Here is a 16,974-nt window from a genome sequence, read left to right as displayed (position 1 = left end):
TCTTCCAAAACTATGGACCAGTATCTTAGGAGGCCTCCAGTATAGCCTGGACCTAGCTGTTGGTCTGTGGGACCTAGTAGGTCTCAGGGTTCCCTGAGTCCCCATCTGCTCTGGGCACAAAACCCAACACTCTCCCATCCTGTGCTTCCTGGGACCCCTTAGGAAACCTCTGGGGTTCAGCCTGCCTATTCAGACAAATGTGATAACAGAGAGGAACCTTTGGAAAAGAATCCTTTTTGCTTATTTTGAGGGAGTCAGGCCCTGTGATTGGAATGTTATAGAATAGTTATGGGGGGGGGCAGTAGCACAGCAGGTTAAGCACACAAGTGGCGAAGCACAAGGACTAGTGTAAGGATCCCGGTTTGAGCCCCCGGCTCCTCACCCCCACAGTGGGGGGGGGGTCACTTCATAGCTGGTGAAGCAGATCTGCAGGTGTCTGTCTTTCTCTCTCCCCTCTCTGTCTTCCCCTCCTCTCTCCATTTCTCTCTGTCCTATCCATTAACAACAACAGGGACAATAATAAGGGAAACAAAATGGGGAAAATGGCCTCCAGAAGCAATGGATTCTTAATGCAGGCACTGAGTCCCAGCAATAACCCTGGAGGCAAAAATAAAAAGAAATAAAAAGAGAGAGAGAGAGACAGAGAGAGAAAGAAAGAAAGAAAGAAAGAAAGAAAGAAAGAAAGAAAGAAAGAAAGAAAAAGAAAAAGTAGTTACCAGGATAGCTCTGTTACATGCTCCGTGATGGAAACCAGTATTTTCCTGGGGACAGACTAACCTCATGGGATATCCCCAAGCAGTTGTGCCAGCTCTTAGAAGGTCTGGGCTCTGTGCTTTTTGGATCCCATCTTGAAATTTTTGCTATTTTTTAATCAGTATCTATTTACACTATGAAATGCTAACTGTTGTATATGTACATATCTGTCTACAATTAAGGATATAATGAGAATTGTGTGAAGGTCAGAATCCTCATCTTCAGGGGAGAGTGATTCTCTTTTCATCCACACAGACCTCCTGAAGGGAAGGGCCGAGGAACTGAAGCCAGATCCCTACCTCCGGAAGAGCCCTTCACTGGAGTCCCTGAGCAGACCCCCTTCTCTCGGCTTTGGGAGCACTCGGCTGCTAAGCGCCTCCACCGGTGGCTTGAAGCCACAGAGCAAGCTCAGGTATGGCTCCTTCACACACAGAAAACCAGAGGAGCACTGGGCTAAAGGCCATGCCCCTTCCTTCCATCCTGTCCCCTGTGCCCCATTCATGTGTACTAACAGTTCCCACATGAAAATGACTCAGACACCCAGCCTGCTTACAGTGAGTGAGAAAACACTGGGCATGGCCACTGTATAGATGAAATAACAGGGAGAAAGAAAGAGAGAGAGAGAGAGAGAGAGAGAAAAGGAGTAGGCTAGGAAACAGTGTGATGGTTATGCAAAAGATTTTTGTGCCTAAGGCTCTGAGGTCCCAGGTTTAATTCTCAGCACCACTATAAGCCAGAGCTGAGCAGTGATCTAGTTGAAAGAAATAAAGGTAACTAGATATGACTGCAAACAGACAAAAATAATAGAATAGAAACTTTTAAAGTCACTTCTTTCCTGTTGTAGCTCTGTCTCAGTGACATGAATACAAAGACAAAAACCACAGATTAATTTTAATGATTTAACCTTTCACAACAAAAGGTGTAAGTGGCACATTAACATACATATCCTTTTGGTATGTGTTTTTGAACAATAAGAAGCCTTTTCAGAATAACACTATAATGCTTGTTTTGATGATTCAGCACCCTTGCACACAAATGAGACAGAAATGACTTCATCTATTTGGGTTCAAATATAGGCTACACCCAAAAATATAACAAGAACTGAAATTATTCAGACTTACATAAATCCTTTAAAATAAAAACCTCACATGGTAAGTTGCATAAAATTTGTTGAAAAGCCATTACTCCCAAAGTAGTCAATTTTATATATTTACCACCTAGATACCTAAGTACATATTAAATGAAATGTGATGTGTGTGGCATAGTACACAGTGCTGAGAAAGACTTTGTAAAGATGAAGTATTTACTTTCCACTCAATTACAACCTACACAGGAACAAAGGCATGTGTCCCATTCACAAATCAAAGCAGTAAGTGAATAAAATAACCCCCAATACACCAGAGTGAGAGAAAAAGGTGTCCCGTGGCTACAGCTAGGTGTCTACTGTTCTGATCTTGGTATTTGTTTCTTACCCATTTGAGGCCCTGAAAAGTAGTGTCTCCTCTTGATTATGTGCTCTTTCTTTCTGACCAGTGTGGAGAGAAGAGACCCCCTGGCTGCCTTGGCCCGGGAATATGGCGGCTCCAAGCGCAACGCCCTGCTGAAGTGGTGCCAGAAGAAGACAGAAGGCTATGCGGTAAGGAGCCACATGAGCTAGCTTCCATGTTGTGAAGGGCAGCAGTGGTCCAATGCCAGGAGTGCCTTCTGGGAATATGCTTGGATGGGCATGTCTTTGCATCTTTCTAGTCTCCTCTGCAGGACTTTTAGTAGGTCTTGCTCTGTATGCTACACAGAAGCACTCAAAGAGGGAAAGGGACCTGCAGGCCACCCCACACTCCATCCAACAAACTTCGAACCTAATCCCAGAGCATCTAGTGGGTCTGTTTCAGTCCCAGGAATTAACTTTGGCCACATTAATCCTCCCAAAGAGGGTGCCTTTTCTTAATTCATAACAGTGGGCCTTCAAAGCTTTCCTGTTCCTTTCAGAACTATTTTCATTTGGTTTGAGAGTTTCTGTTTATTGGAGCATTTGTTTTCTTGAAGGTTGGACAAGGGAGTGTAGTATCTGGTACAGGTTTAAGGTTTTCTGTTAGGAAGTTTCACATTCAAAGATAAAGGTAGATTAGATACATAATGTCATAGGTGATTGGAAAATGAGATCCATGCAGTCACTTCTCCCCTCCAAAAACAACATTTCCATAGTTGACGTTGTTGCCATTCCCCCCAAACCTCTCATAGAGGTGGTATAGTGAGTAAGGGATTGGACTCTGAAGCATGAGAACCTGAGTTCAATCCCCAGCATTGCATATATATGAGAGTGATGCTCTGGCATGTTCTCTATCTCTCATTAATAAGCAAATAGATCTTTTAAACTCTGTAATATTTGTATCCAGCTTTTGGGACATAGTGATAACAGCTTTATTTATGCTGTTAAATACAGCTTTAGCTTGTTCACTTTTTCATCTTATAATATAGTCCAGTGCATATTCCTATCACTATCTATTTGTTCTTTCATTGATGAACCGTTATTTTTAGTATGGAGCTATTATAAATAAAACAGATATTTTCTTGTACACATGACTCTCAAATAGACCTGTACTCACACTTGCTAGATCTATCCCTATCCTACATCTGACTGTTATTACTGCTTATGCAAGGATGATGTTCTGGTCTCTTTTTTTCTCTCTTCTTTGTTGTGTCTCTTTTCCTCTCAAACAAATAAAATTTTTAAAAAGAAAATGCAAGCTTGCAAGTCCTGTGTTCTACCATTGGACCCACCTCTCCAGCCCCCAGAGGGAATGCTTTTTTTTTCAGGAATGATTGATAATGCCAAACAGATATCTGAGGTACTGGTATAACTCTACTCCCACCAGAAGTTTATGAGAGATACTTCTCTTCATTCTCACTGGCACTTTGCATTCAGTCATTTAATTCTTGGGCATTTTGGTAAGTACGTTAGTGGAAACTCACTGTGGTTGTGACCTGTGTTTTTCTGACCTTTGCTGAGCACCTTTTCAGGTGTTGGCTAGACGCTCAAGTTGTCTCTTAGGATACATCTGCTTTCTTTTGCCTATTTTTATTTTTACATTTTGACAAGTTTAAGTAAATTACCAAGAAATAGTTGGCTTGTTTTTAAAACTGGGTTGTCCTTTTCTTCTCTATTGCTTCTTTGTATATTCCAGAAACAAGTCCTTTGTCAAATGGAAGTATTGCAGATATCTTGAATTTTCTCTTTTTTGAACATAGTTTTAATTTTAATTAAGTCTGATACATCAATCTTTTTTTATTTATAAAATGGAAATATTGACAAGACTACAGGATAAGAGGGGTACATTTCCCACCCCCAGAGCTCCATATCCAAGATGGGCCCCCAAATCAGTCTTTTTTCTTATGGCCAGTGCTTTAGATCCAGGCTAAGAGATCTTTGTCAGCTCCAAGGGCATGAAAATATTTCTGTGCTTTCTTCTAGAAGTGTCCTTGTTTTCACATTTCCCATTTAATAGTTTTATAAAATCTACCAGCTTCTCCTTCATTCTTCTCTCTCAGGCCCAAATGTTTTGTGCCTTTTGCTAAAACCTCTGAAAATATGGCCACCCCTATACTCCTTTCCAGAAACTTCAAACTTTTGAGTGTGATGGGGTCAAAGAAAGACATAACTGAACAAGAAAATAGGGCTTAGGCCTGAAGCTAGCCCAGACAGTGGAGAAGCAGTGTCATGGGAGTCTCTTTGTAACTATGCTAGTAAAGTACCCAAACATCAACACTTTCTAGGAGGATAATGTAGTCTATCTTCCTTTTTTTTTTTTTTTTTTTTTTTACTTAATAGAACAGAAAGGAATGTGAGAGGGTGTTGGGAGAAAGAAACAGACAGACAGACACTGCAGCCCTGCTTCACCAAGTGGTATAGTGCCCCCCTGCAAATGGGAAGCAAGGTTTTGAACCCAGGTTCTTGTGTGCACTGTAATGTGCCCACTCAACCAGGTGTGCCATCACCCAGCCCCTCTGACTTCCTATTACCCTCTTCATTCTGTGGAGGAAAAAAAAAAAAAGAGTCATATTGTTGATCACTAACAAGCCCACTTCTGACCGTTGCCTCTCTTATCTATTCCATGTACTCAGCTCTTTGCCATCAGTAGGGTGGGGAGCATCCCATAATGACACTCAGTCACAAAACCAGGTATATTAGTAATGCCACCCATCAGGAAGCTGGGTAAGAGCAAGAAGTCAGGGAGAGATGACTGATCATAGTAGGTTTTGGGGTAAAGGAAATAGGAATGGTAATAAGGAATATTCAGGGGCCAGGTGGTGGCACACATGTTACAGTGTTTGAGGACCCAGGTTCAAGCTTCATGAGCAGTGGAGCAGTGTTGCTGGTGTCTCTCCTCTCTGTCTCTGTCTATATCTCTCAGTCTCTCATGCACTATCAGAAGAATAAGTAAGGCCACCAGGAGTGGTGGAGTTGAGCAGGCACTGAGCTCCCACGCTAATCTTGGTGACAACAACAGTGCTCACCCAGGAACCAGGCCCCAGCTGTAGCTGAGCCATGAGTGTTCAACTGCACTGTCATTTCTCTGCCTCAGATAAATGGCTTAAAGGAAGTCCTCGATGAATATAAAAAGACAACTAGAATTTCTAGGAGGATTCATCCTTTCACATGTATTGTTGTAATTAAGTTGCTGGGAGGAATGACACAGGGTTTCCAGTCATTAAAGTGAGGCTATTTCCTGCTGCAGTGACTTTTTCTTTGTTTTATAAACATCTTGAACTCATTTTCAGAGTATTTCACTTTTGATGAAAACCAAAGCTCATTTTGCCTCAAGAGTTATTTCTTATTTATTGTTAAACCTCCACTGGAAGAAAACACATTGTTGTATCTGATTTATTGACTCTTCATAAGACATTCCCTATCTGGACCTGTTTGTCTGAGATGCCTCAGAAACCTTCTAAAGCTAGTTCTCACTGACTTTGGGAGCCAGAAAAAAATTGTGAAAAAAAGTAAATGGTTGGGAGTCGGGCTGTAGCTCAGCGGGTTAAGCGCAGGTGGCGCAAAGCACAAGGACAGGCATAAGGATCCCGGTTTGAACCCCGGCTCCCCACCTGCAGGGGAGTTCGCTTCACAGGCGGTGAAGCAGGTCTGCAGGTGTCTATCTTTTTCTCCCCGTCTTCCCCTCCTCTCTCCGTTTCTCTCTGTCCTATCCAACAACGACGACAACAACAATAATAACTACAACATTAAAACAACAAGGACAACAAAAGGGAATAAATAAATAAAATAAAATATTAAAAAAAAATAAAAATAAATTAAAAAAATAAGTAAATGGTTGATGGTCTGTTGAAAACCACTTGGCATCTTCATTTTAACTGGAAATAAATTTCACCCCACTAAGATCTAGCATAATAGGTTATGTTAAAACGCCCCATATATTAACTCAGTGGATTTCTTTTTAAAATCAATTTTTTACAATTTATTTATTTATTTTTGATAGAAACTGAGAGGGAAGGGGAAGTGGGGGGAGAAACCTGTACAACGGCTTTACTGCTTGTGATACTTCCCCACTATAGGTGGGGACCAGGGACTTAAACCTGGGTCCATGCACATGGTAATATGGGTGTTCGACCAGGTGTGCCAGCTCCAGCCCCTTAAGTCAGTGAATTTCTATCAAGGGGTCTGTTCAAGGACAGGTATCATTTTATGTGCTGAGAACTCACTGGGAATGAAGCAGGCAGAGATCTCTGCTTACTTGGAATGTACATTCCCATGGGGAGTCACACTTGATTAAAATAAAAAAGTAAGACATGTACTATCCTAGAAGGTGCTGTGGTCTCTAGCCGGCTAGCTCAGTCGGTAGAACATGAGACTCTTAACTAGAAGGTGCTCTGTACAGTAGAGAAAAATAAAGCTAGGAAGAAGAATAGAATGGCTGGGTATATGGATACAATTCTAAAACAAAGGTGGGGGGGTAAATAGCTCACATGGGTAGTGTGCTGCTTTGCCATGTGTGTGACTCGGATTTGAACCTGGACCCAAGTGATTGGAGGAAACTTCTGTGCTATGGTCTCGGTGGCTCTGTCTGCCTACCTAAAAAGAAAAAAAAGGAGGGGTGGGGAGGCTGGGGAAGTGATATTTGAGCAGATCTGAGCAATGGGCTCATCTCTCCTGAAGAAAATGATTTTAAAAAAATGAAGACAATGAGAATTTTGTGTTTTCATCAAGATTTATCTCACATCACACACAAGGCTCAGAAGCTAGAATGAGAAATCATGACATTAGCAGCTTTGTTGGTGGAACTGAGAAAGCACAAGATGGCCACTCCATCATGAAGCTGCTGAATCATTAGCCTAGGGTTAACTTCCTAGTGTCCTGACTGCGGCCAGGAAGGAGAACCAGTGTGTGCACTCTTGCAGAGTGTGTGAGAGACTCTTGCTGACACTACTCTTCTCACTTCCCCCACAGGTCTCCCCTCAGGGCTAGTAAGACTTGAGGGAGGCCCAGGGAATTACTATCAGCTCAGGCTTGGTGCCCATTTTCCTAAGCCTGACCCAGCAAACCACTCATCTCCTTTTCTTACCTGCTTTTCATGTCTACATTGAGTGATAATATCTTACTGTGATTATCAGTGAGTGTTTGAAAGAGGCATAATTCTAAGAATTATCCCTATTACCTTTGTATAAACTCTTCTATACATATGACAAAAGGGAGAGTGTCCAGGAGACTTAACACTTGCTCCCTTTATAAGTGATGATTTTTGCTATTTCACAAAAATCCATGCACCCCCATGTTCATAGCTACACTATTCATAATAGCCAAAATATGTAGTGCTCATTGACACATAATCTAGATAAAGAAGTTGTGGGATATGTATTCAGTGGGGTGTTGCTCTGCAATTAAAAAGATGATCTTAGGGCAGGTGGTGGCACACCTAGTTGAGGGCACACATTACCATGTGCAGAGATCTGAGTCCAAACGCCCAGTCCCCACCTGCAGGGGGAAAGCTTCATGAGCAGTGAAGCACAGTGCTACACGTGTCTCTCTTTCTCTCTCCAAAACTTGCCCCCTTCCCTCTCAAGTTCTCTCTGTCCTGTCAAATAAAAAAGAAAGAAGGAAAAAATGACCACTTGGAGTAGTGGATTCATAGTGCAGACACCAAACCCCCAGCAATAACCCTGGTAACAAAAAAAAAAAAAAAATCTTATAATCTTATGGGTAGAGCATCAGACTTGCATGTGGCATCAGCTGTGCCAGAGTATTAGTATTATTTGGCTTATTTTCAAATAAATAAGCTAACAAATACTTTTAGAAAGAAACATAATTGGGGGAGCAGATCTTTTTCTCTCCTCTCCTGTCCTCTCCTAGATCAACTAGGAATACCAAAGGAGACCACCTGGGACCAAAACAAGACAGGACTGGAACGATTACAGGAACCCACCAGGTCACTGGTGAGTGCAAACACCTGTGGCTGGTGACAGAGAGGAGCCTAGGGAGAGATTAAGTGGCTGATAACAGTCTGGCAGTTTGTCAGTAGAGACACCACCTCCAGTCTGTTCCACCAACAAGGGGACAGCTGAGGGGAAGAGAAGACTCCCCGGAGACTCATCAAGTGCAACTCTGGGTCTCCATTGCTACTACTCTCAGAGTCTAGAGCAGCGGCAGGGAGGGACACCAGGGGACAGAGATCTAACCAGGAAACTCAGGAGAAGACTTATACCTCAGTGGCATAGCGGTGTAAAAGTCTCTTTGCATAACCACTAGAGTGTCTCTGACACACCCTGCTTTATCTCTTGGTCAGGAGTCAGTGATTAAGCTAAGAAGCCTACTTGTGGTTTAAAAGCCATCAGGCTCCCATAGCCTACAGAGAAGAAAAAGAAAAAGAGGCTTTTAAACCACTGAACTTCAACTCAGGGATTAAAATACTATTAAACAACTATTAACTTCCATCACTGTGAACCCTTTAATTACCTTACTTAGACACAAGTCAATCCAGGAAATAGTGATCAGTAATTTGAAAAGTACTAAGAGAGGGAATTCATAACATAATATATAAAATGGTTAAACCAACAAGAAGAAATGATGGAAAAACAAACCAGGACAAGAGTCCAGCTAAAAGCCCCCCAAAGGGTGAAGCACAAAATAACAAGTTCAACATCCAAACACTAGCTAAGGAAATAATCACAGGAGTGAGTAAAGAGTTTGAAAGAATTGTAATCAGAAATACAGGAACAACAAATGAGACTCTGGAAGAAAACACTAATTATCTCAAGGTTATTAGAGAGCTGAAAGCTGAAATAGCAGAGCTAAGAACACAACAAGCTGAACAAACCAAAACAGTATCAGAACAGGGTAACAAAATAGATGAGCTCCAGAAAACAGTAGAGGGCAGAGAGAATAGAATCAATGAGGCTGAAGACAGAGTTAGCAAGATCGAGGATGAATTAGAGACAACTAAAAAAGAAGTAAGAGATATCAAAAAGAGATTAAGAGATACTGAAAACAACAACAGACCTATGGGATGACTTCAAAAGTAACAATATACGCATTATTGGCATACCAGAGGAAGAAAGAGAGGGAGAGGAAGAAAGCATTCTTCCGGCCATAATAGCAAAAACTTCTCTAGTCAAGACAACATGAAAGACATAAAGATTCAAGAAGCCCAGAGGGTCCCAAACAGAATTAACCCAGACTTAAAGACACCAAGACACATCATACTTAGAATGGAAAGGAATAAGGATAAAGAAAGGATCCTGAAGGCTTCAAGAGAAAAACAAAGAGTCACCTACAGAGGAAAACCCATAAAATTAGCAGCAGACTTCTCCACACAAACACTACAGGCCAGAAAAGAATGGCAAGATATCTATCGAGTGCTCAATGAGAAAGGCTTTCAACCAAGAATACTATATCCTGCTAGACTGTCATTCAGACTAGATGGAAGCATCAAAACCTTCTCAGAAAAGCAGCAGTTGAAGGAATCAACTATCACCAAGCCTGCCCTGAAAGAAGTTCTGAAAGGTCTTCTATAAATAGTCAGACCACCATAAATAGGTCATATATCAGAACACTCTCAAACTCTACAAGAATGTCATTAAAATATCTTCAATCTTTGATATCAATAAATGCCAATGGCCTGAATTCACCTATTAAAAGGCACAGAGTAAGAAGATGGATCAGAAAATACAACCCAACGATATGCTATCTACAGGAAACCCACTTAACTCAACAAGACAATCACAGACTTAAAGTGAAAGGATGGAAAACTATCATACAAGCCAATGGCCCACAAAAAAGGGAAGGAGCAGCTATTCTCATATCTGACATGATAGACTTTAAAATAAATAAGATTTAAAAAGATAGGAATGGACACTACTTAATGCTCAGAGGATCAGTCAATCAAGAGGACTTAACAATCGTTAACATCTATGCACCCAATGAGAAGCCATCTAAATACATCAAACGTCTACTGAAAGAGCTACAGCAATATATTAACAGCAACACAGTCATAGTAGGGGACTTCAACACCCCACTCTCTCAACTTGAAAGATCATCCAGGCAGAAAATCAACAAAGACATAAGGGAGCTAATGAAGAGATAGATAAACTAGAACTATTGGACATTTTCAGAGTCATTCATCCCAAGAAACTGGAATACACATTTTACTCAAATCCACATGGGTCATTCTCAAGGATAGACCATATATGTTGGGTCACAAAGACAGCATCAGCAAACTCAAGAGCATTGAAATCATCCCAAGCATCTTCTCAGACCACAGTGGAATGAAACTAACACTTAACAATCAACAAAAGGTTAGTAATAGTCCGAAAATGTGGAAGTTCAACAGTACACTTTTTAACAACTTCTTGGTCAAAGAGGAAATAAAGGAAGAAATCAAAATGTTTTGAGAGTTCAATGAAAATGAAGACACAAGCTATCAAAATATTTGGGACACAGCTAAGGCAGTGTTGAGAGGTAAGTTCGTAGCTATACAAGCACACATTAGGAAACAAGAAAAAGCACAAATAAACAGCCTGATTGCACATCTTAAAGACCTAGAGAAGAACAAAGGAACCATAAGCAACCAGAAGCACAGAAATCACTAAAGTTAGGGCAGAAATAAATAACATTGAGAATAAGAAAACCATACAAAAGATCAACTAAAGTAAATGTTGGTTCTTTGAAAGAGTGAACAAAATTGACAAACCTTTAGCCAGACTCACAAAACAAAAAAGGGAGAAGATCCAAATAAATCAGATACTGAATGAAAGAGGAGATATCACAGCAGACACCACAGAAATTCAACATATTACGCAAGGCTTCTATGAACAACTGTATGCCACCAAGCTAGAGAACCTAGAAGAAATGGACGATTTCCTAGATACCTACCAACTTCCAAAACTAAGTAAAGAGGGAGTAGATAACATGAAAAGGCCCATCACAGCTAATGAAATTGAAACAGTTATCAAAGATCTTCCCAAAAATAAAAGTCCTCGACCAGATAGTTTTACAAATGAATTCTACAAAACCTCCAGAGAAGAACTAATACCTCTACTTTTAAAAGTCTTCCAGAAGATTGAAGACACTGGAGTACTCCTTGCCAGCTTCTATGAAGCCAACATCACTCTGATACCAAAAGCAGACAGGGACACAACCAAAAAAGAAAACTACAGACCAATATCTCTGATGAACATAGATGCAAAAATTCTGAACAAAATTCTAGCCAACCGGATACAGCAGTATATTAAAAAGATTGTTCATCATGACAAAGTGGGGTTTATCCCAGGCATGCAAGGTTGGTTTAATATACATAAATCAATCAATGTGATCCACCACATCAACAAAAGCAAGACCAAAAACCACATGGTCATATCAATAGATGCAGAGAAAGCCTTTGACAAAATACAACATCCCTTTATGATCAAAACACTACAAAAAATGGGAATAGAAGGGAAATTCCTCAAGATTGTGGAGTCTATATATAGCAAACCTACAGTCAACATCATACTCCATGGTGAAAAACTGGAAGCATTTGCACTCAGATCAGGTACTAGACAGGGCTGCCAACTATCACCCTTACTATTCAACAGTGTTGGAAGTTCTTGCCATAGCAATCAGGCAGGAGCAAGGAATTAAAGGGATACAGATTGGAAGAGTAGAAGTCAAACTCTCCTTATTTGCAGATGACATGCTAGTATACACAGAAAAACCTAAGGAATCCCGCAAGAAGCTTTTGGAAATCATCAGGCAATACAGTAAGGTGTCAGACTACAAAATTAACATTCAAAAGTCAGTGGCATTTCTAAGTTAGAAGAAATTGAAATCCAGAAATCAATTCCTTTTACTATAGCAACAAAAACAATAAAATATCTAGGAATAAACCTAACCAAAGAAGTGGAAAGATATTCCATGTTCATGGGTTGGAAGAATTAACATCATCAAAATGAATATACTACCCAGAGCCATATACAAATTTAATGCTATCCCCATCAGGATCCCAAACATATTTTTAGGAGAATAGAACAAATGCTACAAATGTTTATCTGGAACCAGAAAAGACTTAGAATTGCCAAAACAATCTTGAGAAAAAAGAACAGAACCAGAGACATCACACTCCCAGATCTCAAATTGTATTATAGGGCCATTGTCATCAAAACTGATTGGTACTGGAACATGAATAGACACACTGACCAGTGGAATAGAACTGAGAGCCCAGAAGTAAGCTCCCACACCTATGGACATCTAATCTTTGACAAAGGGGCCCAGACTATTAAATGGGGAAAGCAGAGTCTCTTCAACAAATGGTGTTGGAAACAATGGGTTGAAACTTGCAGATGAATGATACTGAACCACTGTATTTCACCAAATACAAAAGTAAATTCCAAGTGGATCAAGGACTTGCATGTTAGACCTGAAACTATCAGATACTTGGAGGAAAATATTGGCAGAACTCTTTTCTGCATGAATTTTAAAGAAATCTTCAATGAAACTAATCCAATTACAAAGAAGAGTAAGGCAAGTATAAACCTATGGCTCTACATCAAATTAAAAAGCTTCTGCACAGCAAAAGAAACCACTACCCAAACCAAGAGACTCCTCATAGAATGGGAGAAGATTTTTACATGCCATATATCAGACAAGAGTTTAATAACCAACATATATAAAGAGCTTGACAAAACTCAACAACAAGACAACAAATAACCCCATCCAAAAATGGGGGAATGACATGGACAGAATATTCACCACAGAAGAGATCCAAAAGGCCAAGAAACACATGAAAAAATGCTCCAAGTCTCTGATTGTCAGAGAAATGCAAATAAAAACAACAATGTGATACCACTTCACTCCTGTGAGAATGTCATACATCAGAAAAGGTAACAGCGGCAAATGCTGGAGAGGGTGTGGAGTCAAAGGAACCCTCCTACACTGCTGGTGGGAATGTCAATTGTTCCAACCTCTGCGAATAGTCTGGAGAACTCTCAGAAGACTAGAAATGGACCTACCGTATGATTTTGCAATTCCTCTCCTGGGGATATATCCTAAGGAACCCACCACATCCATCCAAAAAGATCTGTGTATACTTATGTTCTTAGCAGCACAATTTGTAATAGCCAGAACCTGGAAGCAACCCAGGTGTCCAACAACAGATGAGTGGCTGAGCAAGCCATGGTATATATACACAATGGAATACTACTCAGCTGTAAAAAATGGTGACTTCACCGTTTTCAACGGATCTTGGATGGACCTTGAAAAAATCATGTTGAGTGAAATAAGTCAGAAACAGAAGGATGAATATGGGATGATCTCACTCTCAGGCAGAAGTTGAAAAACAAGATCAGAAAAAAAAAAAAACCACAAGTAGAACCTGAAATGGAATTGGCGTATTGCACTAAAGTAAAAGTCTCTGGGGTGGGGTGAATATAGGTCCAAGAAGGATGGCAGAGGACCTAGTGGGGGTTGTATTGTTATATGGGAAACTGGGGAATGTTATGCATGTACAAACTATTGTATTTACTGTTGAATGTAAAACACTAATTCCCCAATAAAGAAATTTAAAAAAAGAAACATAATCATGTATTGGGTAGTAGTGCAGTGGGTTAAGCACACATGGCGCAAAATGCATGGACCAGTATAAGGAACCCAGTTTGAGTCCCTGGCCCCCCACCTCCAAGGGTGTCGCTTCACAGGCAGTGAAGTAGGTCTGCAAGTGTCTATCTTTCTCTCCCCCTCTCTGTCTTCCCCTTCTCTCTCCATTTCTCTCTGTCCTATCCAACAACAATGACAGCAATAACAACAATAATAATAATCACAAAAATAAACAACAAGAGCAACAAAAGGAAAAAAATAGCCTCCAAGAGCAGTAGCTTCATAGTGCAAGCACTGAGCCCCAGCAATAACCCTGGAAGAAAAAAAAAAGAAAAGAAACATATCATAGGGCCAGTTGGAGCTGTGCAAGCATCATCATGTGAGAGGATCCATGTTCAAGCCACCAGTCTCCCCCTTCAGGGGGAAGCTTCACAAGTGGTGGAGCAGTGCTATAGTGTCTCTCCTCTCTATCTTTCTCCCCCCTCTCTGTGTGTGTCTCTCACCCTATAGAAAAAGAGAGAGAGGAGAAAAGGAAAGGAAACGAAAGAAAAGGGAAAGAAAAGAAAGGTGACAGAATTCTACTTAAGGGGACTGTGTGGTGGCTCACCCAGTTGAGCACACGTGTTGCAGTGCACAAAGACCTGGGTACAATCCCCAGTTCCTACCTGCAGGGGGAAAGCTTCATGTGCCATGAAGCAGTGCTACAGGTGTTTCTGTCTCTCTCCCTCTGTCTCCCCTTTCTCTCAATTTCTTTGTCTCTATCCAATAAATAAATAATAAAATATTTAAAAGAAGAATTCTACTTTAAAAGATATTAAAACATCTGGCATAAAATGAATAGAAGCAGAAGTGACTGTGTTAAATGAAATAAACACAGTGGTGAAAGCCTACTGCAGAATGGTCTTCTCTTAGCAGAGGGTAGTGATCACTAGATCTCTCCCCCCATCCCATAAAAGATTTGATTCCAACTGGGATTAAGGTTTAGAAGAGGCACCCCTTATAAAACCAAACTGTCAGGAGTCGGGCAGTAGCGCAGCGGGTTAAGCACATGTGACGCAAAGCTCAGGGGCTGGTTAAGGATCCTGGTTTGAGCCCCCAGCTCCCCACCTGCAGGGGAGTGGCTTCACAGGCAGTGAAGCAGGTCTTCAGGTATCTTTCTCTCCCCTTCTCTGTCTGCCCCTCCTCTCTCCATTTCTCTCTGTCCTATCTAACAATGATGACATCAATAACTACAACAACAATAAAAAATAAGGGCAACAAAAGGGAAAATAAATAAATATAATTTAAAAAAAAACCAAACTGTCCACAAGGCTAGACATAATGGTCCTAGAGAAAAAGAATAACCTACATCACATATATGTCCTGTGAGAGCAGAGGGCCATCTCTCTCAAGTACCTTGAGTGCATTCACCACTTAGGTGAGTATATTGAGGTCCCCAGATGAGTAACTCATGAGCCCTCCACTTCTCTGGAAACTCTGATGAGTAACATAAACCCGCAGGCTAGAACACAAATGAGACCTTTGCCCTTTCTGGTCATTGTTCTTCTCTTCCTCAGTTTGCCTTTAGTAACATCAACTCAGTAAAGATAATTAGCAAGACAGCTGAATTGTCCCCAAATCCTTTCTACATCATCCCTTCTCATCTCTTCTTCCCTCTGTATCTGAGTGAAAAAAGCCCCCTGGATTGGTGAAATCACACAAGTGCAAGGGCCCACCTAAGTTAAAAAAGAAAGGAAGGAAGAAGGAGAAAGAGAAAAGGAAAAGAAACTAGTGTTGAGACAGCTTGAGACTTAAAATTTATCCAGATTTGCTCAGTTTCTGGATTTGTTTGGTAAGACTCACAGGTAGATACAAATTTCCGGGCTAGCGTGAGGGTGTTTCTTCCCAGACAAGTGCTCTCTGGGTTGGAGAGAACTCGACTGGAGCCAACCTGGGCTGCTGCTTACTCAGCGACGCAGGAGAGAGACCAGGAACTCGTGGCCAAGCGGAACGCAATATGTCTATATTGATCAGAGACAACGCTTTTATATATTTAGAACCGGAAGTGGCAAGTCGGACAAGGAAATGGCTAGGAAAGGGGGTGGAGAAAAGGAAAGAGCAGGAAGGTAGAAAGCTTCCATAGCAACGGTTGCTAGGGTTTTAACTGGCGGCATTAATGTATCCTGCAGGCAGGGTGGAAAGAAGATAGATCAGAGGTGGGGATATTTCAGGCAAAACAATGATTATGTAAATAGGCCATAGTATCAGCAGTGGAGCAGGGGAGCTGCCCAACAACAAATAACATCTTTGAGCCTGTTTTTAACTGCTAGTGAGGAGCTATACATTTTTCTTTCTTAGAGAAAGAAAAAAAAAGCAACCTTTGTGATGTCCAGAAATGAACCTCCTTTTACATCTGAAAGGAGCGGCCAGACTACTGGCAGTGTCTGTCTGTCTGTCTCTTAATTCCTATACATGTGGATGTGTGCTCATCCAGTCACAGACAGCTGATGACATGTCAGGCCATTCAGAGTTATATTTCATTGCTTTCATTTTTGATACAGGCATCCTGAAGGCTGCAGGCACAGTTCAAAGAACATGAAAGGCTTTGATCTGTTTGCTGCTATTAAAGTGGTGGCATTTATCCTGATTGCATTATAAAGACAGAGTGCCAGTTACAAAGCACTGTCATTACTGGCCTCTCCTCTGTCATGGTCCCTTGTGCCCAGTATCTGCTTCTGTACTTACAAAACATAGTGGTTTGTAAAGACATGTCAAGTGGCACTAGGCATTGCCCCACAACCTGAGGTAACAGTAGATTTGTTTGGAAAATAAAGACTGTTTCCCAAGCCAACTTTTGACAATTCCTGTACCAGTTGGCATTATCTTAGGAGCCACCCTGGTTCAAACCTTTATTCAAACTCTCAGTTGTGTGTAAGTATACAAGACTCAGAGAAATGCAAAGGGTTTTCTGTGCAAAAACATCCAAAGATGTGATAGATCTAGCAAGGTTCTTGGAATACAAGACGAGGAGATGCTTGTCCTGTGTTCACAGCCATAGAAGTCCAACATCATCTCTGCTGACCAGTCCAAGGGAGTATGCCCAGTCTTAGTTGGGCCATCAGCTGCTTCCCAGGAATTCTGGAAGTATTACCCATAGAGAGGTGACTCTTAGA

At 41.1% G+C, this 16,974-nt stretch overlaps 1 protein-coding gene across 5 annotated transcripts in view; it reads left to right on the top strand.

Annotated features, from left to right (window-relative positions):
- SPECC1 (sperm antigen with calponin homology and coiled-coil domains 1) overlaps window positions 1–16,974 on the top strand; it is a 340,972-nt gene that overhangs the window by 235,824 nt on the left and 88,174 nt on the right. For all 5 annotated transcript variants that reach the window (XM_060203154.1, XM_007526170.3, XM_060203153.1 and 2 more), the window contains 2 exons: window positions 1,009–1,165; window positions 2,287–2,389. In XM_060203154.1, the coding sequence (XP_060059137.1) occupies window positions 1,009–1,165; window positions 2,287–2,389 (260 nt within the window). The remainder of the gene's footprint in view (window positions 1–1,008; window positions 1,166–2,286; window positions 2,390–16,974) is intronic.

This window comes from Erinaceus europaeus, chromosome 12, assembly GCF_950295315.1.
Source record: "Erinaceus europaeus chromosome 12, mEriEur2.1, whole genome shotgun sequence".
Lineage (NCBI taxonomy): Eukaryota > Metazoa > Chordata > Mammalia > Eulipotyphla > Erinaceidae > Erinaceus > Erinaceus europaeus.
The sequence above is the reverse complement of the archived record's forward strand: the minus strand, read 5'-3'. Positions and strand labels throughout refer to the sequence as shown.